This window comes from Stenella coeruleoalba, assembly GCF_951394435.1.
Source record: "Stenella coeruleoalba genome assembly, chromosome: 6".
Classification (NCBI taxonomy): Eukaryota; Metazoa; Chordata; class Mammalia; order Artiodactyla; family Delphinidae; genus Stenella; species Stenella coeruleoalba.
Window position 1 is genome coordinate 56,827,619 of NC_137151.1, and position 23,749 is coordinate 56,851,367.

At 36.3% G+C, this 23,749-nt stretch overlaps 1 protein-coding gene across 6 annotated transcripts in view; it reads right to left on the reverse strand.

Annotated features, from left to right (window-relative positions):
• The window catches only part of LOC307187647 (CD302 antigen), a 128,857-nt gene that overhangs the window by 71,907 nt on the left and 33,201 nt on the right, over positions 1-23,749 (reverse strand). For all 6 annotated transcript variants that reach the window (XM_079924023.1, XM_079924020.1, XM_079924017.1 and 3 more), the window contains 10 exons: positions 12,928-13,009; positions 11,930-11,998; positions 9,390-9,504; positions 5,808-5,843; positions 5,241-5,416; positions 4,503-4,570; positions 4,142-4,221; positions 3,414-3,553; positions 1,261-1,366; positions 867-1,027 (listed from right to left, as the gene is read on the reverse strand). In XM_079924023.1, the coding sequence (XP_079780149.1) occupies positions 867-1,027; positions 1,261-1,366; positions 3,414-3,553; positions 4,142-4,221; positions 4,503-4,570; positions 5,241-5,416; positions 5,808-5,843; positions 9,390-9,504; positions 11,930-11,998; positions 12,928-13,009 (1,033 nt within the window). The remainder of the gene's footprint in view (positions 1-866; positions 1,028-1,260; positions 1,367-3,413; positions 3,554-4,141; positions 4,222-4,502; positions 4,571-5,240; positions 5,417-5,807; positions 5,844-9,389; positions 9,505-11,929; positions 11,999-12,927; positions 13,010-23,749) is intronic.

Consider the following 23,749-nt stretch of genomic DNA (forward strand, 5'->3'; position numbering starts at 1 on the left):
GTACATAATTACACATGTTGCAGAGTTCCCTTTACCACCAACGTCAACGTTGAGCAAAGTGCCATTGCATCAGGAATATCAGTTGATATTGTCTAGGATGTACTTTTGGAATTCAACTTTAAAGTTAATCTCTTAATCTTTGCCTTTTGTGCAAAAGGTGGTTTGTATCCAGTAAATAAGGAAGACAGAAGTAGTGAGCAGCAATATCATGGTACAGGGTAACTACTGTTGATATAATGCCTTCTTCCATTCTATAGCTTCTTTACATTTAGATCTTAGGGAAAAATGATCACTAACCACAGACTTTGTACGTTTTAACCTCAGGAGACTGAGGCTGACAGCTCCAAATTCCAAGATGATAAGTAAAGCATTTATATTAGCTTCTATTTGTAACTCACTATTGATGGTTTTACATGGTTATGAAATAAGTGCTATGGAATCTGATACTACTATGAAAAACTGGGGCATCTACGTGAAGGCTGTGGAAGCTCTGTTGTTCTTCTTCTTGTGACAGCATTATTGATATAATTCATAGATGGTATAATTCATTGATTTAAAGCATATATTCTATAGTTTTTAGTATATTCACAGAGTTGTGCAACCATCACCCCTAATCAATTTTAGAACATTTTCACCACCCCAGAAAGAAATCCCATATGCTTTAGGCCATCACCACCAATCCTTCTAGCCTCTTAGCCTCTGGCAACCAGTAATCTACTTTCTATCTTTATAGATTTGCCTATTTGGACGTTTCATATAAGTCGGCTCATGAAATAGGCCCTTGTTCTTAATCCAATAATTTGTGGAAGACTCAGGTATTTCATAGAGCTACGTAGTTTACTGATTAAAAAAAAAAACAACCTTACATTTGTTGGTATTCTCAGCCTCCGACCAACCAATAATGGGTGAAAGTTACTGTATGTCAGCTCTCTGTTATCCATCCATTTGTTTATCTTCTCATAGGCAGTCCAGCGCAGACCAATCCATAAAGTAGCTTCCATATCCGGAAGCAAGGATGTAATAAAATCTGTCAGAAAGATTTAAAAAAAAAAAAAAAAACATTTGACTTATTCAAATTAAAGATATACTAAAAATGTCAATGAATACCTCTTGCTTATCTAACTACCAGGATAATCTTTCACCTACTCTGTAAAAAGTAATTTAATAAGATTCTTTGTATGTGTTAATTCCCCACAGCCTCCCAACACAAACATGGCCTCCAGATCAGAATAAAACATGTTTACGAAACAATTCTGCTACCTTGTTCTCTCTGGCTCAGCACTGAAGGAAGGGTTCCACCATAGGTGTGACAAGTATCGCTGGCTTCAGAAAATGTAAGAGACTTAGGTTTGATCCTTAAAAAGCACTGCAAACAAAGAACACATATGAAGTATAAGATTCCACACATGGGAAAGCTCACATAGGAAGAAAATGCCTCATCTTTTAGAAGGCTGCTAATTTTCTGTTTGTGAGATATAGACACTCACAAAGTAGTACCAAAAGAATGCAGATCTACACTCTTTTTTTTTTTGAAAGATTTATTTATTATTTATTTTATTTCTTATTTTTGGCTGCGTCAGGTCTTAGTTGCGGCACGCGGGCTCTTCGTTGTGGCACTCAGGCTTCTCTCCAGTTGTGGCGCGTGGGCTCCAGGGCGCGTGGGCTCTGTAGTTTGTGGCACGTGGGCTCTAGTTGAGGCACAAGAGCTCAGTAGTTGTGGCGTGCAGGCTCAGTTGCCCCCATGGCATGTGGGATCTTAGGTCCCTGACAAGGGAGTGAAACCATGTCACGGGCATCATAAGGTGGCTTCTTTACCACTGGACCACCAGGGAAGTCCCAAGAATGCAACACTACACTTAATTTAAGCAACTGAAGAGTAGTCCTTGAGCTACTTTAAAAAAAAAATCTCCCTTTTATTGAGTGCTTCCTTCCTAAAACACTTTGCACAGTATTATCTCATTTAATTCTCACAACAAATGGGAAAACTGAGGCACAAGGACATTAAGTAACTTTACCCATAAGTGAAATAGCCATAGCACGGTATGGTCAGCATTTAGACTCTGCTCCATTTGGTTTCAAATATGTATTCTTCATCATTACCTTATATTAAAAAAACCACATTTTTAAAGAAATCATGCCCCTGTCTCTTGACAGGATATTTTAATGGGGTGAAGGGGATTAAGAGATACAAACTAATAGTTATAAAATAAATAAGTCACAGGGATGTAATGCATAGCAAAGGGAATATAGTCAGTAATTTTATAATAACTTTGTATGGTGTGTAATCTATAGAAATATCAGATCACTATGTTGTACACCTGAAACTAATATATTTTCATTCAACTATACTTCAATAAAAACAAACAAAAAAACCATAAATTTACATCAACTATGTAAATTAATCTAGTACTTTGGGGGGGGGGAAAGATTGTCCAAATTTTAAAAAGTCAAAATATACCCCTAATATTTTAACTTTACTACAGATGCTTTCAGCTGTCAGACACACCTCTTCCTTTTTCTTCTTGATATTATGATCATGTTAGTGTGGAGTAGCATGTCCCAAATTGTGTTCCTTGAAACATGCTATAAAATGGGTTTTTTTTTTTCAGCCTCCTTACAGACTGGAATGGCCAGAGAAATATAAAGTCATTGGGTGGCTTCTAGAAAAGACTCTAGAGAGAACACCCTGAACTTGAGCTTGGAAGCCATAAGTTGAGGATGGCAGAGCAGAAAGACAAAGGAAGCCTGGTTTTGAAGACCACAGAGCTTTCATACCAACCCCAGCCTGCTTATCTTCAAACTTCTTTTATCTGAGAGAATAAATGTTTTAGCATACTATAGTAATCTTTTTAGCAGCCAAATGCATTTCCTAAGAGATACATACACCAATATGAATTGTGCATCTCAAGGAAGCAAATATAGAATGTGGCATTTCCCAAAGCTACTTAATCATAAACCCTGCTCTGGAAGCAACATCAATGATTAACATTTTGTTAGCATATGTGTATATTCCCAAAAAGTAGTTTGGGAAATGCTGGTCTAATTTGATTGGTAAATGCTGCTTGGATGTTTTCCTTAAGGGGGAAAATTTATCAGCCAGAAATTAAGCCAGTTTCCTACATGCCAAAGAGATAGTCCTGACTAGTCAATATATTACTATTCACTGAAAGATCAGCTTTGGCAGTTTAAGTGTCAGTAGCAACAGAACAGGAACACGGTACTCTGAAAGACCTGTACGCGTGATTAACTTGAGAGTTAACTTCGTTTCTGAAAATGTAGAGAATCAGGTGAGATACTGAAATATGCAGAGTCTATCTTAGTGAAGTTACTTGGTGGGATGCCATTCTGCCACAGGCCATATGACCATCATGAAAGCAATCATCATTTGCACAACGTAGCAATTCTCTTTTTACCTTATTCTGAAAAGTAATCCAATCCCCAGAGCACTGTATTTTAGCGGCAGGATCTGGACTATATTTCTCTAATGAAGATACATTGTATTTTTCACAGACGAAGGGCAACTTCGTACTACAGTCTGCTGGTTTATGTATGTCTGAGAAATGAAAAGCAGGATTACTGTGGTGAGAATTTTCCATTCAGCACATTTTAAAACCATCCAGTAGTGAAGAAAGTCTCTTTAAATCAATCTTTCCCAAATGGTTAAAATATATTCCTTTTCTTCCCTAGTTATTTTTGTCTTCTATTATTATCATTCATATTAGTAAGTTGCAGCATACAAATATTGCCTATAAAAATGAACATACTTGGTACACACACAGTTACTATGGTTCCTGATGGCAGGAAATAGAGTTGAAGAAGGCTAATGAGGGGGAAAGGGACCTAAACTATACTTTAGAATTGCTGCCTGTTCATCTTTGTGAATTTGTCTATATCCTTATTGGTTATGAAAGTGGTCAGTTTATTTCTAAGTAACTGCTTTAGGATAAAGGAAGTCGAAATATTCACAGTGAAAAGCACCTTTATTTGCATTTGGAACTTGATCTACTGTCATCAGCAATAAATCAGAATATGACGAAGCTGCCAAACATATAATCAAAAGGAAAGCGAGATCAAGCTAGTAATTGAAACTGAAGTTCACATATTACATAATTAACGTTAAAGGATTGGGAATTAACCTTACCGCTAAACCAAGTCTTGGCAGAGAGGTAAAAGCATTCCTCTCCAAATGTTATAGGAAAGTGATGAAACGGATGTCGTGAGCTGAAAGAAAATAAGAGATGTGTCAGCTCATAACGTAGTTACATGTTCCCTTCTGTTTTTTCCTGAAGTAATTTTAATTCTAAATTTAAGGTTAGGCCATTATTTTATACTACTTTTTCTTGATGCTCATTTGCTAAAGGATTTGGTTTCTCTAGTCTAGGTAGTTTATGGATTAATGTTCAAAACTAATTACAAACAGTACTCCATTTAGTAAAAAGGGATTTGGGACTGCTTCTTTTAGACGATAACTTTACAAAGGCACCATCCAGGATGTCACATACCTCAAAAAACGACGTTCTATTAGCTGGTCAGTAGTTCTCACCCACCACTTCTCCTCATCGCCAGATATCTGAAAAAAAACCCCACAAAAACAAAACAAAACAAAAAACAACTAAACACCCATCCTTATATATGCTGACTTTTCTAGAAGAGTTTTGATTTAATACCCTGGCCCATCATAACCACAAACCACTATAATTTCCAGATATTCATTACTTTGGTCTCTAAATTACATAAACCAGGTCCTTTCACAGAAGAAAGTAGTTTAGAAACTCTTTTTATATTCACAGGCCCTAGTTTGCATACAAAAAATATGGTCACCGTAATTATGGGCATATATAAATTGGACATATAGTATCCTATTGCTACTAGTTATAAATTTTAAAATATACAAATTATTTTTCCTCCAAAAAACTATTTTGCAAAATTAGTTATTATTAGAAACAGAATCTCAAGTTAACTACCAAGTTAACTTTTAGTAAAAAACGTGACAAGGAATTAGACTAATTTATATTATCTGTTGAAGCTCATCTTACCAACTGACATTAATAATTAATCTTGAATGTTTTAAAACATTAAGCAATTCTTTTTAATTTTTCTAACCCGAAGTGATGAACTTATATGTTGTTAGGCAAATTTTACTTGAGAGGAACATTTAACTTTTGTAGATTTCTGAAATTTTTTTAACAGAATAAATGTAAAAATAAGAAAATATTAAAAAATACGTTCTTTCAAATTACATTTGCTATTTTGTTTTTGATGGCTCTTAGTCCCGCAAAAGATGTTACACTAGCCAGAGAGCTGTGATTGCTAGCACAATACAGGACGGCTTCTTCATAGCTTAAACGGGGATCAGCAACAAACCAATATTCACTCCCTTCTATTACAACTGGAGGTCCATGAATTCCAGCACGCTCTAAAGAAGAAAAATAGCACAATTATGACTGCATAAACCAAACTGTACCCTCTCAGCATGGATTATTTTTCAAAACTATTTATAAATAATAATCCATTTAGATTACTGGCTCTCTTTGGCCAGGGCAGTGCTGCCTGGAAGGATCCAACCAAGGATTCCTGAGCCAGTGAGTGACTCTGTTACCCTCCTGTACTCACAGAGAAGGACAAATCCAGCCTCAGAGTCTCACCCCACACCAGCTAATCACCTTCCCTGCACGGAGATACTTCATCTCACTTAAAGACACGACAGAGAAGAAGCTGGCACTTAGGCCTGGGCTTAAATAATTAACTAAATACATCACTGAAAAGGTAAAAGCAGCTTTGGATACATTTTAGTTTTCTTAACTCACCTGGATTGTACCAGTCTGGCATTTTTGGAGTACGACCTGTAGAAGAAAGCAAATGGCTTAAGTTTAGTATCCAATTACAGACCATGGCGTACTAATAAGTGCCTTTAGTCTAACTCAAGAGGACTTGCAGTACGGCTGAGATTTGTCCATTTCTGGCCAAACCATCTCCTTTCATGTTAGGGTCACTTCATAACACTGAATTTTGTGGGGCCCACACTAAAGTTGTTTTTGTGGCAACCAAAAAGGCAGATTTGTTAAATATTAATAGAGCATTACTAGCAGTTCTCTACCTTACATCACAGAAGTCACAAAGGAAGACTAGATGGATAAAGTATAGATAATAATTAGAAAGTACAAATAAGTAAATGAATACATTGTATACATTACATAGAAGCACTAAGGAACATGCACCAAAATAATCATCACTGTAGGATGAGGTTATTCAGGAACCATGTCTCCATCTAATGCAATTTGAATACACTTAGGTTGGTAGAGTTTATTGCCTCCCAAGATATCCTTGGAAAAAAATGTTCTGTGATCCAGTACTGAAACTTTTGAGAAAATGAGAGACAAAACTGGGAAGAAAATAATAAAATTCACCCAGCAGGAAATATGGTACCGTACAAAGAATTATGGTCTTTGAAGTTGGGTGAGTCAGTGTCTAAACGCCCTCAGACTCTGCTGCTGTGCTACTTGGGATCCGTTGTTTAACTCCCTGAGCCCCAACTTTCTATTCTATAAAAATGAAATTCTCCTACCTAACTCACAAAGACAATGTAAAGATCATATAAGATCACCCCTATGCAAGCACCCCGCACAGGGCCAGGCACAGAACAGTTCCTCTCAGGATGCTAGCTGCTTTCCTCTCCCTTTTTATGCTGGTCATAGGTCACGTGGTTTCAAGCCAAAGACATAATCTGAGGAATTTTAGAAATTACAGGGTAAAATAGCTGTTCTTAATTTTGCTATTGTATCAGGGCCAATGCACGAGAGGACCCTACTTCGAGGACTGCCTATATATCCAGGATCTGTGGTTTTTCTCTCTAACTCAGTCCTCTGTATGTTGGATAATTTCCATTAACAATGCTGCAAATCAGTTAAAAAAAATAGACATAGTTTCTTGTTTGTAATCTTGTCAAAGAATTCTGTCCATTTGTATGTTGGGGGAAAGCTATGGCTAACCTTTAAATTTCTTTAAATTAGTGAGAAAAGCAAAATAAAAGGTGCCTTTTTACACAGGATTGCAAACATGCATGTGTGTACAAGGTATCAAGAAACACAATATAAAAAAGTTGTGTTTATAGGTCATTTTCCTAAAAACACTTTTATGAACGTTATTTTTGCTACTGTTTTTGCAACTAAAAAGGAATATTTAAAAAGTATATATATCCATAGTGATTATGATAATTAAAAAAAAGTAGGTTGTCAAAATATCCCTTTTAGAGAGGAGGGGACTAATTAGAACCAGCTGTATGCGGTAATAAAAAAGGCAAGAGCTAGAGAAAAGGTTTGGTGATTTGGGCTATTGAAGAGGTAAACTGCTTTAAGAAAACCAGAAAACACAGATTAATACAAAAGTGTCCAGTTGAGCAGGCTTTGGCTGTTCTAATAGCCAAGAAAATATCCAACCAGTGAATGTGACACATTGTAACTCAGAAATTTAGGGACTGTCAAAGGGGAGTTAATATAACATTTAAACCCTGGATCAATCCATCACTGATTGCTTCAAATGACTGCAAATAGGCTGAGGCAGGAAGTTCTTTAGTTTTTAATTTTGTTTCTGTATTGGAGAGAGCAGGGGTGCAATTATTTAAAAGATTTATTTATTTGGTTACCTGATTTATGTTTGCTAAGCTAGTTAATTCCCTTCTCTTTTGTTTAAAATAACAAATACATTAAAAAGAAAAAAGAAAACCGTATGTTCTTCATAATATTTCCTGTGGTTACTGGTTTGTCATTTCTAAGGTTTTCCTGGTGTATACTCTAGGGTCTGCCTCAGTACTCAAAACATGAGGCAGGGGAACAGCTACCAGTGAAAGCATACTTTGGAGGGAGCAGTGACACTCTCTGTGGCATGCCAAATACCAAAGAATAATAGGAGTGTCACAACTAATGCTTCAAGCCAGAGATATTGTCCAAGTTAATTATATATTAGTTACTTTGCCACTTGTTTGAAAGGTATGGTTTTCCTTTTTTCTTCTTTCAGGTTTAATCAATAATCAGGACTAACTAACTCAGGTATAATTTCTCCTTTAGAAAACCCCCATCAGGGACTTCCCTGGTGGCGCAGTGGTTCACAATCCGCCTGCCAATGCAGGGGACACGGGTTCAAGCCCTGGTCTGGGAAGATCCCACATGCTGCGGAGCAACTAAGCCCATGCACCACAACTACTGAGCCTGTGCCCTAGAGTCCATGAGCCACAACTATTGAGCCTGTGACAACTACTGAAGCCTGCGCACCTAGAGCCCATGCTCCACAACAAGAGAAGCCACCGCAATGAGAAGCCCACACACTGCAGTGAAGAACAGCCCCCGCTCGCTGCAACTAGAGAAAGCCCGCATGCAGCACCGAAGACCCAACGCAGCCAAAAATAAATAAATAAACAAATTTAAATAAATAAATAAAAGTAAATTACACACACACACAAAAGAAAAACCCCATCAACACACACACACACACAATTCCCCTTTTATTAATGACCCCCCAGTTTGCCCTGTGAAAGAGACTTTCCAGTTACTGCACTGGATGTTGCATCTGAAGCTCTTTTAAAGGCAAGATGGTAGCTTTGTTTAGGAAAGAAGAACAGTCTCCTACTGGGCAGTTCCATGAGATAATCTTTGGGTTTCTGAGAACTTATATGAGGAATCCCCTTTAGTTTCAATGATCTGTTTACATTCAGTTCAGAAATTCATTTTGGAACTTCCTGTGCATTTACCATTATATTAATTAATTTAACGTATCTAATATCTGCTTAAAAATAATTTGGGAGTTAAAATCTTAACATTTTCTGTAATACATCCTTGACATTTTCCTACTAAAAAGTGAAGTAAAAGGATATCTATTTATTACCCTTTCTCTCTGTTTCGTCACCAAAGGCTCTACTATCAAGCTAACTGGTTTCCTGAATTTGAATGAGATAAAACTACTAGTAATTTTGAGCTCACTGAAAACTGTTTCTAAATTGTAAAATTTAGATTCGGGACCTGCTTCATTCTTCCCAAGCCTGTCTTCATTTCGTCCTTCATTTTGCAACACAATAAAAATTAAAATGATTCTCTCTACTTCGTCTGTCCTTTCACTTGAAATAATCCTTCATTCCAAGACCTAATCTCCCTAAATTAGCCTTAAATTTTATCTCCTGTACAATTTCTTTCATGACAAAGGAGGAAGGTAGTCTCTAATTTCAATAAGGCAGCATTTTACTAGGGGTAGGAGTCAGGCAGGATGGAGCTTAATATATTAACTGTAGTGTCAAAGGCTTTTAAAATTATAATTATAGACTAAAATGCCCTCCTAGGTACTCTGGCTCAGCATTCACAAGTTCACACGAGAAGACTGTGAAAAGGAATAACTACATTTACCTTTTGGAATCTGGCACATCCATTCAAGTTTTGTATCACAAGCAAAAGGCCTTAAATAAATAAATTCTCTGTCATCATAGAAATACCACCTTCTTCGCCATGGCCTATTAATGACCTAAAGGAGGAAGAGGATTGTAGAATATTTTCAAGTTGATGCAGCCCTTGTACAACACTAAACTGTAAGCCCTATGGTCTTTAACTCTGCTTTAGCTCTAGCACCTAGGATATATGTTTATGAATGAACACATGAAAGAATGCAGTGTTTAAGCAGTAACAGTCTAAGCAAGAGCCTTCAAAGGGACTGATAAAATATAGCATAGGGTCATGTTTATGTCCAAAATGCAAATTACTGGGGTTTTTTTTTTCTGTTTTTTGTTGATATGAAATTGTAGAATCTTGCAACTTTAAATTTTGGGAAGATCAAGCTAGAAAAGAATATTTGGTTCAGTGGTTTCCAAACACCAGCCTGTGATCATAGCAGATCTGTGAAAAGTGACATAAAAGTCTGGCATCAGGGGCCCAAGTTCCACCTTTGGCGTTGCTTTGTGTTTCTGGGATATTGCCCTCCTCTGTGTGGTCTAAGATGGCTCTCTACAAATTCCAGGCAGCAAGCAACAGGGAAAGGAAAGGGGAGGACAGGACCTGGTAGGAGCATCCATCAGTTTTTGGACTGCTATCTCTTAAGGGCAACATTCTGGAGGGTTAGAACGTGGCAGGTGAGGTAAGATTCTCCTTCCAGACACTGCCCTAGCTGGCCTTGTTACTGATCAATGTCTCTTCTATTTAGTTTTTTTGGTAGGTTCTTCCAATCTTTTCACACATAGGGACACAACTTGCATAGAATGTAGTTTATTGCATCAGTGTTCTGGAAACTTCACAAACTTCTATTAAGTTTTCATTCTTTCATGTGTTAAACTGGGAATTCTATAAAAACAGCATGATACTACAGAGTGTTTTACTAAAACAGTTACTTTGAAATAATGCTTTCCAATGGCCTTCTCAGTACTTGGTCTCAACCTTCGTGCAACGTTTCTGGTCAATCATCTTCCTGAATCTCTTTCTTGGGCTTACATAGCAAAGATATTTTCTAGATGTCTCCTCCCTCCTCATCCTCTTACATTTTATAAAATGTTGGTAATCGCCTCAAATCCACTTCTTGGCCCTTTGCGATTTTTTTTTTTTCTTTTTTTGGCCGCGCTGCATGGCTTGTGCGATCTCAGTTCCCTGACCAGGGACTGAACCTGGGCCCTGGCAGTAAAAGCCCAGAATCCTAACCACTAGGCCATTAGAGAACTCTTTTTTTAATGAACATTTTCCTTCAACTCCAGTTTCTTTATTCTAACTTACTACAGCATATTTCTTACTGCAAGCCTGGATTCAAGACATCAGTTAAAACTAAAATGTACTACTATTTTCTCCATAAACAAATACCCCTTCTGACTGTTTCTGTAAATGTCATACATAGCATAGTAGACCCATACACCTGAGTTTAAATTTCAGTTCTGTGATCATGTAAGTTACTCAGAGCTCACATTTCTTCCCCGTAAGATGGATACAGTAACAGTACCTACCTGACAAGGTTGCTTAAGTATTAAGTGAGATAATATATGTGACATGACTGTGCCTGGCTCATGAGTCAACAAGTGTTAGCTGCTGTATCATAACCATCATCACCGTCATTGTTACTCTCCTGGAACACTCTTGTTCTTGCATAAAACATACACTTTGTCTGTCATAGCCCTTGTAATTGCCCTTTTACTTGTCTTTACCTCCTACGAGACTGTAAGTTCTGTGAAGACAATGACTGTTTTATATCTTGTCATTGTTGACCCCCCAGAGCATCACAGACTGCTTGGACATACTACTTATGGAACGAATAAACAAATGAAGTCTGCAAAGGAAGAGGCCTAACTGGTCTTCCATGTCTTCTGGTCCTATCTTTTGCATCTTGAAATCTGCCTCAAGATGAATCTTCTCACACCCTCCGTAGTTCTTGACAAAAACCGTTAATCATGCTCTGTTGCCTACCAAAAAAATGCACAAACTCCTTAACCTGGCATCAGTCTAACTTCCCACCTTTGTTTTCAACCACAGCACCAACTAAAACTTCTTGATCTGCATTGTTCCCCTCACTGCCCTAGCCTCTCCCTTCCACTCCCACTTTCTTTTATGCCTTACCCTATCCTACCTGTACAAACTCTATGCATCCTTAAAGGTCCAGTTGAGGTCCCACCTCTTTCTGGAAATAGGCAATAGAAATCACTTCCTCTTCTGAGTTTCACTAACCCTCCTCAGCCCACTCATTTGGAGCTTATTACTGCATAGTAACAAGAGTCGTCTTTCTTGAATATGAATTTTATCTTCTCAAATTAAGTGTCAGTTAGGTTGCTTGAGGGCTGGGCCATGGGTGTACTTCTAACCTCCCACTGCACCCAATATCATGCTCCACACGCAAAAGGCACTTCATGGGTCTGTTGCCTGACTGCACATACTGCCAGATTTATTTTTTAAATATGCAGACTTTCCAGCATTGTACTGACCTTGACAGCAGCACAGTCTCTGATATCATAATCCTGCTGAAACTCATTTGCCGTGATAATAGTAGACACCTTAAAAGACAAGAGAGGCTTGATAACTTAAGACTGATGTATAAATATCTGCAATTTAGATGTAATTTAGGCAGCTTTAATAACTCAAGTGTGTTCAAAAGCCAAGAGAGGAAAACTTTTTCATCTCTTTTTTATGTCAGGATGCTAAATCACGTGAGGACTTATAAAATGCCATGAGGTCTTCAGATTCCAAACAAAGGAGGCTACAGTTTCAGAAGTGGAGGTTAATCATGTATTAAGTTCACAGTTGGAGTCATAAAGAATCAGGAGCTTGCAAAATACTTTTTTTAAATGCATGTGTTGAAATGTTAGTTATTCGATTGACTATTCTTGGATATGCTACAATTTGAAAATGAAGTCAAGGAATTTTACATTTCGAAAGAACACGCAATGACTTGACACAACGGTAATGTGGAGCAAATATTTAATACCTGAGAATAATTTGCTCCTCTATGTGTTACCTAAAACCTCTCCTTAGGATAATGTAAACATTTGAAATAATATTTAAGGACTTTTTAAGGTTCTCCTGAATTGTTTCCTCCAATTAAAATTCTTTCTTTTTTATATAACTCATATTTTTAAATAATAAAAATAAACGTTGCTCATTATGAAAAAATGGAAAAAAAAACAAAGAAAAAGAAAAAAAATCACTTTTACTACCCCAAAATTACCGCTATATTTATATATCTATATTTTTATGTATTTTGGATTATATGTAGAGAGACTATGTGTATGGTTATTTTTTTAATAAAAGTGAGATTAGTAACTTATTTTTCCCCACTTCATATATGTGAATCTATTTCCATTTCAATAAAGATACATCTACATAACTTAATGGTTGTATGGCTATATTAATTAACAATCAACTTTCTTGTTATTGAAATAAATACTCTTTCCATATTATCCTAAACGAGAAAGATTAAACTTACTGGTGTATGATCACTCCATTGCCAGGATCCTTGTAAGTCAGGGCTCCTTTTATTCAAACCTATCCAAAGCCAACGCTGGTCACTATGTGAAAAGGAAGTGTTAAGAAAATTTGAGCACAGCATTTGGCAAAAACATTTAGTATCCACATGTCTAAAATGCTTAAGACATGTAAGCTTATTCAGAAGACCTTCTCACTAACTGAGAAACATAGTTTCAAGCTATATAAACAAGTCTCCTGAAATGAAACTGAACCCTATTTACAGGGTAGCTGTCAAAAAAGTACCAGACTTTTTTAAACTAAATTTTATGTTATTTTCTTCATATGAAAGGCAAAAACTATTCTGCTTTGAACAACTTAGGAGGGGGAAAAAAGTATATGATTAATTCAAAACTTTTACTGAAGCGCTTCAATTTTAGATAATGTTTTCAGATACAAAAACAACCATAGCATTTCCTTAAAGCATTTGTCTATAACTATCAAGTATCTTTTCTTTAAAATGAAGAACCTGGCTAACCTTTGGCTTGGCTAACCTTTTATTAAATGAGATTTTAAAAAAAATTTAATTCCCTCTGCCCACTAAGTTTAAAGTAAAACAAGCATTCAAGTATCAGTATTTTCTAAATACCAAACTCCATGGGTTATACCAGAGCAATATAAGCAATATTAATTAAGTGATTAATTAAGTGATTAAGCAATCACTTAAGTGAATATATTTAACTGTCATAACTATGATGCTTTTATGTACAAGGCATTGAGCTATGTGCAATGATGATACAGAGAAGTACAAGACATAATATCTACCCTCAAGTGGCATATAAACTAGTCAGGGAGACAAGATATATATGAACAAAGAAAATATGAGGCCATTTTTGAAAAACATCAAATGATAAAAATTGGCATACATTTTAAGCACTACAAAAATTTCGGAAAAAGGAGAGGTCACTGTGGACTGTAGGAAGTCAGGAAACATTTTGTAGAGTTAATAGGACAAAAGACAGTCTTTGAAGAATTGCCAACATTTCTTTCGAGCCATAATCTAAGTGTTTACCACGTGCCAGTATTCAGGTTGGCTGAGCAGAGAAAGGATAGGCATTCCAAGGAAGAATACATACAACAACATATCGAGGCAGGGACATACATTGTAAGTGATCCCTTCCCCTCAATTAAACTTATACTCAAACCAGGGAGATATTTTCAATAAATTGAAGCGATATAACCATAAGAAATTTCTCCACCTCTAACTTCATTTGAAAATACTCTCTAAAATATAGTATACTTCTTAGGCCTTAAAAAGTAGACCATTTACCATGCAATTTTTTTTTTGGTGGGGGTGGTGGGTTGGTGATGCTGGTTATTTCCATATAATTTAACCTTCTGATTGTATATGTCATGTACCACCAGTACAAGAGTGAATGTTATATATGCAAAACAATGCATACATAAATGCTAAGTATAAATAGAACACATATTAGAAAAGGGGTAGAACCCAAATCTAAAGTTAATCCCTACTCTCAAGTTCAGTAGAATATATGGAACATATGGAACGTACAGTTACAAGACTGCTGGGAAACACAGTAAGTCTGCATTTAAAAATATTTGCCAGTGAATCCAAGGCAGGAACAAACTTAATTTTAAATTAATTTCTCACTTTTTAATGAAATAACTGCTTTTCTTTGTCTCTTTCCTCTGTTCAACATTCCCTCATATTTTAACATCAATAAGCATGTTTTTCACCTTACCAACCTCAAGCTTTTCAACTTACTGCAATGGAATATGAGGGCGGTCCCCTTTCAGTTTTTATTGTTTTACTGTTTTCTTTCAGAAAGAAAGATTACCAATTTGCAGAGTTAAGATAACTCCAGTGGAGACAATTAAGTCTAGTTTGAATTTAGCAGCTAAAAAAGGATTTTGCAGTTTGTGTCTTCAACTAATCAGAGCTTTCCTACGGACTTCCAAATGTATCATACTTTCTGATTGCTGGATTTCTAAACCACCAGGTCTAGATAATTGCCATATACATTATAATTAAAGTCAGACAGCTAAAATAAAGAGGAGGTCAAGTTTGCTTCCTCAAACTTCACTTCTTTCTAATTTTTGTAGATTATGTATTTGGGCCTGGAGAATTTGTGCGGAATTTTGTGTTTCCCTAAAGTAAGCATTAGATATTTTATCTTCTTTGCACAATCAACAGTACGACTGCAAGATGATCAAAGATCGTTTGCCATCTGCATTTATTCTATAGGCAGCTCCCACAGAAAGCTTCTTTAGGGGTCTGTCCCCACCATTTCCACTCAGTCTGCTCTTAGCTCCCCATCTTCCCTTAGAAACCTCTGCTTTCAAGCCCATTTCTGCCTCCTCTGCTGCATCTCAGAGAACAGTTTCCTAGAGAGAAGTTTATCCCGTTGTCCGAAGCTTCTCATCTTCACTACTTTCTGAGACTGAACTTCATTGCAACCCAGACCTTTATAGTTTTTAGCTTCCATTTCAAGAGATTTACTATTCGGTTATAAATATAGTAAATAGTAGCTACTTGTGGGGTTTTTTTGTGTGTGTGGTAAGAGGTGGAAAATATTTCCTCATTTGTAACTTCTTCCTGGTTTGGCCTGATTTGTCTGTAGGTAGATAAAGAGAAGAAGAAATTCGAAATCACATTAATTGTTGCACACCTCTAATGTGGATTTTCAAAAATTTGAGGGAAGAAAAAAATTTTGTGGTTAGAAATGGATCATAACTGAGGAATTAAATCAAACTGAAAATTTCTCTCTGTATATAAATTTCTTCTGCTCCAAACACTAAGTATATGGTTTTAAGGCTATGAGGTTAAGAAGACATTGCACGAAAGGTTACTTTGTGTATTTGCGTTAAAATTTCTACTCTCAATCAAATTTCCTGCTGCATCTGGTTCCTAAGGAAAACAGCACCTCAACCATAACCCCCAGTAAACACTATTTGATGAGGGCGCTTAGTCTGCAAAGCCTTAGATTTATATCCAAATCCACTCATGCCACATCACTGGAGGTAGTGCATACAGCAGCAATCGCACTGCAAACAAGGCTTTCTTCCCTAATCCTAAAACTACTTTCGTTCTACAATGGCTTTCCCTGGTGGGCTGCTGTTAAGAGTTGCAAAGATTTTAGAGCCTTAGTGATCTGGTGCACCATGAACCCTTTTCATTGAAATACAGAGACATGGAACTTAGATTGTGAGAAGTAGAGCAGTAATCTGACCTTATTCCTTGGCAGGCAAAACACAATTTGGGCAATGGACGTCTTGCTGAGCAAGGTCAATCCCTGCAATAAAAAGCTAAGGTGTTCAAGGAATAAGCTTTAGAATCATTTTCTGATATAAATGGGCTGGCTTCCTTTCTTCCCTTCAAGCCATGGTTATAATATTGAATAAGTTTTAGAATACGTTGTCTAAATATAGCATGGGCAAATGATCTCTCTATTAATGGAGCACGTATTAAGCAGACGTTACAGTCTGCTTAATACATGGTACTATATTAGCTGCTAGGATGAGTACAAATAAAATATAGTCCCTATGAGTGAAAGGATTAGGTGATGTGTTTTTCCTTTGTGCTCTTCTGTTTTCTAAATTCAATATACATTTCCTCTGTGATCAGAAAAAAACCTAATCATTGTATATTCTGTAGAAAATAAAGTATATGATAGGAATAGAAGAAAATGGAAAAGATTTACACAAAATGTTAACTAAGTTTATAACTAGGAGCTAGGATTTGAGGTGATTTTAATTTTCTTCATTATCACTTTTTACATTCCCCAATTTTACATAATGAACCTGTATTTTTAAATTTTTAATTGAGGGGGAGAACACATCAAGTGTGATTAGAAATTAAAAAATCAAGAAAGAGTCCTTAATTACCTCTCAGACTTTTGTTTTCTAGTGTAATTTGTTCTGTATATAGAAGCTCTTAATGATCATTTATATCATATATGATATTCCATTTTTCATCAACTGATTCCCACAAATACAGTTGCCCCTTGGTATCCACAGGGGATTGGTTCCAGGACCTCCCTCATACCAAAATCCAAAGATGCTCAAGTCCCTTATATAAAATGATGTAGTATTTGCATGTAACGTAAACATATCCTCCTATATACGTTATTTTTAGATTACTTATTATACCTAAAACAGTGTAAATACTATGTAAATAGTTGCCAACATGAGGCAAATTCAAGTTTTGCTTTTTGGAACTTTCCAGAAATTTTTTCAAATATTTTCGATCTGAAGTTGATTGAATCTGCGGATGTGAAACGTGTGGATATGGAGGGCTGACTGTATCCACAACCTCATTGCTTAGTACTTATCCATGGCTCCCTGAACCACTTAAAGGTTCCTAATCTCTTGCTGGGTTAGGAACTTGATTCAAAACCCAGTTTGTTTATGTCAGTATTTTCCTTAAAGATACTTTAGCTTAGACAGTATGATACTGTGTGTGTCAAGCTTGAGATCTAGGGGCTAGCAAGCTGCCCAGCTGAAATTCTCTCTTCAGGGAGGGTCAGCAGGGCATTACAAAGGTTATGTTCCAGAGGCAGCCACCACAAGGGAGACTGCAGTCCAAAAGCCGTACCTGAGACTTTGGTTGTTAGCAGAGTAAATGTCAGAAATAGGTTAATATCAGCAAACTTAGAAGCTTGTTAATCAGCATGATCTTAGAAATGGGCACTCATTGGTAAAATTGAAGATATGAGGAATAGCTAAAAATACTTAGGGACACTCTCACTCTTCATGAAAGGGTATGAGAATCTCGTGAGGCTGGTATCTTGTACCACTGGAAATGGATCTACGTCCTGATCCCTCTTTTTTAAAAAAGTTTATTTATTTTTATTAATTTATTTTTGGCTGCATTGGGTCTTTGTTGCTGTGTGCGGGCTTTCTCTAGTTGCGGCGAGCGGGGGTTACTCTTCATGGCAGTACACAAGCTTCTCACTGCGGTGGCTTCTCTTGTTGTGGAGCACGGGCTCTAGAGCGCAGGCTCAGTAGTTGTGGCTTGCGGGCTCTAGAGCGCAGGCTCAGTAGTTATAGCGCACGGGCTTAGTTGCTCCACGGCATGTGGGATCTTCCTGCACCAGGGCTCAAGCCCATGTCCCATGCATTGGCAGGCGGATTCTTAACCGCTGCGCAACCAGGGAAGCCCTGGGGCCTGATCTTTTAATGGTCCCATGTCCAGTCATTGGGTCAGGTGACTGGGACTGCCTGATGCCAGCTATAGTGGGAACAGAAGAATCCTGCTTTTGGAACATTGTCACATTTACCTCAAATGAGCGTTCCATGCCAAGATGGTCACTGGAACCTAAAAGGACAGACTACCGGGATGTTGTAAGCTTACAAGACAGGTTATATAACATGTTTTTTGCCTGCTTCAATGACTGTTTAATAAATGTATGTCTGGAAAGATTCGGTCTGAATATTGCATTCATTATACTCTACTCTCAAGGTTGTGGGCAGTAGCTAAGAAACACTCACCTTGAAAGAAACTTAAGAGTTTGTATATTCAAATTAGCTTAGTGTGCAATGAAATTTTGAATATTAATTTCTAATGCTAGAAAATGAAGTCTAAAATACTAGAAATTATACAACAGATGCTTAATAAATGATTATTTATGGAACGCATGTATTGTATTTTTCATCAGATTCCAAGCACACTGTAGTGAGACTTTACTTGCTTTAATGAAGAAAATACAATCGTTAGCATATTAATGCAAATCTGGAAAATGTGGAAAAATGTTCAAACATTTAAACACGCATTCAAAATCTTATCTTCCAGAGGTAACAACGATGATCTTTTCTGACGTAGTTTTGCAGTCTAATTTTTGATGTAAATAGTATATTTTCTACTCTTTTATAATTTGCCTTTCTTCCCACTTAATACATTATAAATACTTGCATGTTGTAATGTTCTTTTTTTAAATCTTAATGAACAGGGGATAAATTCCAAACAAAGATCAACAAAAGTGATGATACTAGGCATCTTTACCTTTTTTCTGACTTCCATGGAAATGCATTTAATGTTTAATCATTAAGTGTCATATGGCTATTAGTTGAACTACACTTCTATTTTTAATTTAATAAGAAATTATGTGTTAATTATGTTAAGTATATATTTATATATAAAACCAGGAATGAATAGTGAATTTTACCAGATGCATTCTCAGCACCTATTAAGATGATCACGTATTTGACTAGATATATAGAGTTCCTAATACTGGCCCAACCTTGTACTCTTGGAAGAAATCCTACATGATCAAGGCATGTTATTTTGAGGTACTATAACACAGTCGGTTAAGTAAGTGGGCTCTAATGGGTTCATATATTGGATCCTTTATTTACTAACTATATAACCTTGGGCAAGTTGTTTTACTTCTCTGTGTCTCCATCTCCCCATTTAGATAAAATGGGCATAGTAACCTACCTCATAGGCCGTTGTAAGGATTAGTTAGTAGAAAATACTTAGGACATTATCTGGCATGCAATAAGCAGTGTATCTGCGTTTGTTATTGTATCCCCCGTTAGTATTTACTTTTTCAAGTCTAGATATGAGGTTGGTCTATAATTCTTTGTGCTATCTTTGACAGGTTGTGATATCAGAATTAGACTATTTGTGAAATAAACTGAATGCTTGCACCAGTTTCTATGTAATGGAATACAATCTCTTGGTTATACTACTGAAATACGTGGTAATGATCTCTTTTTTAAGATATGAAGGAGATCACATATAGAACCATATATGTAGTTACTATCTTTTTCTTGGAAGAAATTCTTTGTTAACTTTTTCCATTTTTTCCATGGCTATTGGAATACTGGGTTTCCACTTATTAAATCAATTATATACTAATTTATATTTCCCTAGATATTGTTCACTTTAATAATTTCATTATAATAACGTAGAATTATGCATAGGATTCTTACCAATTAAAAAATTCTCCATTGAAAGGATTTTATAATCTGTTACTTAGGTTTCATTTTAAGTATCTGTTTTCTTTTTTGTTTTCATGATTTAGTCATCAGTAGATTTTTTTCCTCTGTTTTGTAGTTTTATTTCTAGAGATAAAACTCTAGGATTTGTCAGTTCTACTGCTTTTCCAGTTTCTAATTAATTCATTTCACTTTTATCTTTATTAGGTTCTTTCTTATGGTTTCCTTTTATTTATGTTGATAAATATTTTAACTTTTAGGTGAATGCTTATTTTCATTATTTTTGTTTAATAATTAAAGCCCTTAAAGCTATTAATGTACCTCCAGCTATAGCTTTGGTTATATCTCATGAATTTCAGAATGAGTGTTTTTATTATCATCTATACAGTTTTGATTTACTTGCCAAAAGAGTTCTTAAAAACACTGAATGTTTATTTTGTAAATAAGAGTCACAGATGTAGAAAATAAACATGGATATGGGGGGGAAAGGGTGGGGGAAGGAATAAATTTGGAACTGGGATTGATACATACACACTACTATATATAAAATGGATAACTAATAAGGATGTACTGTATAACACAGGGAACTCTACTCAATACTCTGTAATGACCTATTTGGGAAAAGAATCTAAAAAAGAGTGGATATATGTATATGTATAACTGATTCACTTTGTTGTACACCTGAAACTAACACAACATTGTAAATCAACTATACTCCAATAAATTTTTTTTAAAAAACACTGAATTTTTAGGTGAAGGGGATTTGATTTCACTTCTAATGTAACTTGTATAATTCTACCACTTTGAAATGTTAGGGTTTTTTTTTTTTAGCCTAATAGATCCATTATTTTAAGTGATCCAGGCAAAGAGCTTGAAGAGGAAGTATATACACACTTTTTAATCTATAAATAAAGAGGATATTATTAAATCAATCTTAATTATACTATTCATATGTTCTATGTTATTTCTATTTTGCCTGTCTCGTTCGTTGATAAATGAGATGAGCGTTAGAGTCTCTCATTACTATTTTTTATGAAAAATTTTAGCAATATAATTAATATTTTTGCTTTATACATTTTGATATCTTAAGTGTGTAAAGGTTCTTGACTATTATAACTTCACTGTAGATTGTACCTTTAATCAATAATAAGATCTCATTTTCCCATTTAATGTCTTTTTACTTCAATTGTATTTTATCTAATATTAATACTACAACTCTAGCTTTTTCATTCACATTTACACAATATAATTTTGCCCATGATTTTAATTTTCCCATTCTAAGTTTTACATTAAGTTTGTGATTATTAACTCAATGCTACTTGGGTGAATAAGGCCCATACAGCAAATTATAAAGAAATAAAATAACATAAGTGAAGTGGCCAAGGAGTAATAAATTGGAGACCATAACAAATTGGAGAGTGATGCCACATTTTGGTGGGCCATTGGCTAATCAGCACTAATTATTGCTGCAATATGAAAATGTTGCCAGTAGTTTTAATTTTAAAAAGAGTGTCAGAAAATATGGATTTTATCAAAATGTTTTGATTCTGAAACACTTTGTGGTCCCTTCCTTCCAGGAAAAGAACATAATACTCCTTGGGCTGGAAAGGTACTAATTGGCAAGATTTGTTTTAGGTATCTTTCAACAGCATAGAGTTGGGTTTCATTACTGAACACATTTGCAAACTTGGACTTAAACATAACTGATAATGGATACATTTGGTCTTCTGCCATCTTCATTATGCCGGACTTTATGCTTTGTTATTTTATTCCTTTATAATTTGCTGTATGGGCCTTTTTTTCCCCACTCATTACATATTCAGTAGATGAACATACTCTTTACAGTTTTAAAAAAATACAAACTCTGTGTTTCTAAATATGATTTCCAGGTAAAATGAAGAATTTATTATACTTTCAGTTTTCACAATCATTTTATCTCTTTACATCTCAGTTTTTATTTACAAACAGAGTTATAAACTCTGGTATTAACCAGAGTTAACACCTGGTTTTATTAAAATATTCTTGTTTCTCTTTCAGAATTTAGGATAATTACATTCTAACTTTAGGATAATTTAGGGTAATTTTATAATTACATATATTGCATTATTTAGACTGGGACTATGTTTTTATGTTATGTATTCTTCCTTCTAATTCTTTAACAACAAAATGCCTGTTCATGTGTTTTGATTTTTATTCATCTCTCAACTGGAATATGTCTGAAATTTTTTTCAAGTAGGGAGCATTATCAATTACTATCTTCACAAATGAAAAACCACACAACTGGGAACTAAGATCAACACATTGCCCACATTTTCCAGTTCAAAACTCTTTAGATGTCAATTTTTAAAATGCCTTCTTATATTTAATGTCCTAGAGAAGAAGGCTAGCTGGATTTTGTGTTTTGGTACCTGTTTTATTTTTGCTATTTTTCTTTGAAGTCTTTGTTTTTTTGAGTCAAAACGATCAGGAAAGTATTCACTAGGGTATGTCCAGGTGGTGATTTCTTTTCCATAATTTTGCCTGGTATACCCTGAATCCTTGATTTACAAGTTCTGGTCTTCTTTTTTTTTTTTTCGGTACGCGGGCCTCTCACTATTGTGGCCTCTCCCGTTGCGGAGCACAGGCTCCGGATGCGCAAGCTCAGCGGCCACGGCTCACGGGCCCAGCCACTCCGTGGCATGTGGGATCTTCCCGGACCGGGGCACGAACCCGTGTCCCCTGCATCGGCAGATGGACTCTCAACCACTGCGCCACCAGGGAAACCCCAAGTTCTGGTCTTCTTTTCGATTCAAAAAGTGACGGGAGGGACTTCCCTCGTGGTCCAGCGGCTAAGAATCTGCCTTCCAATGCAGGGGATGCAGGTTTGATCCCTGGTCCGGGAAATAAGATCCCACATGCCACGGGGCAACTATGCCATTGCGCCGCAACTACTGAGCCCCCACATTCTGGAGCCTGCACACCACAACTACAGAGCCTGTGCGCCGCAACTACTGAGCCCACGATCTCTGAAGCCCGCACACCACAACTACAGAGGCTGTGTGCCACAACTACTGAGCCCACAATGTCTGGAGCCCGCGCACCACAACTACAGAGGCTGTGCGCCGCAACTACTGACCCACGATCTCTGGAGCCCGCGCACCACAACTAGAGAGAAGCCTGTGCACTGCAACGAAGAGCCCATGTGCTGCAATGAAAGATCCCGCATGCTGCAACTAAGACCCCACACAGCCAAAAATAAATAAATAAATAAATTTAAAAGTTCATTCTCTTAAAAAAGAAAAAAAAAAGTGAGGGGAAAAATAAATTGTGAAGTAGAAGCCCCTCATACCTATGATTGTCCCCAAAGCTTCAGAAAAAATTCCCTCTATGGCAGCAACACCTTGCCCATATTTCTCCACATTATCTTTAAGGACACCAAGAAAACTGTTCAGGAATCCTCCTTCTACATAACATCAAAATCACAGTGGCTTATTGACTCCATCTTTGTTACATCTCTGATCACTTCCTTACTGTCCCATCTTACTGCCCTTCTGCAATGTAGTTTTCTACCAGCTGGGCTGTAATAGCCTTATAATTAATTGTTCTGCATCTACCTACCATGTCTGTCTGTCTGTCTGTCTGTTTCTCTCTCTCTCTCTCTCCACACACACACACACACACACACACACACACACTTTGTTTTTGTTTGTTTGTTTTTTGCCTATTGACTTACTAAACTCCTTCCCTGGCAAGAAAGGGTGTTTCAATTTTATACCCAAATTCCATTTTCTAGCTAAGTTCTTTGGCTCATTTCTCTTTCACCATATCTGTATATTCTAGTCCCAGTTCCTTTGCTTATGTTCTGCTTTCCCTGGCTTTTTCTCCCATCTTAACTTTCAAATATT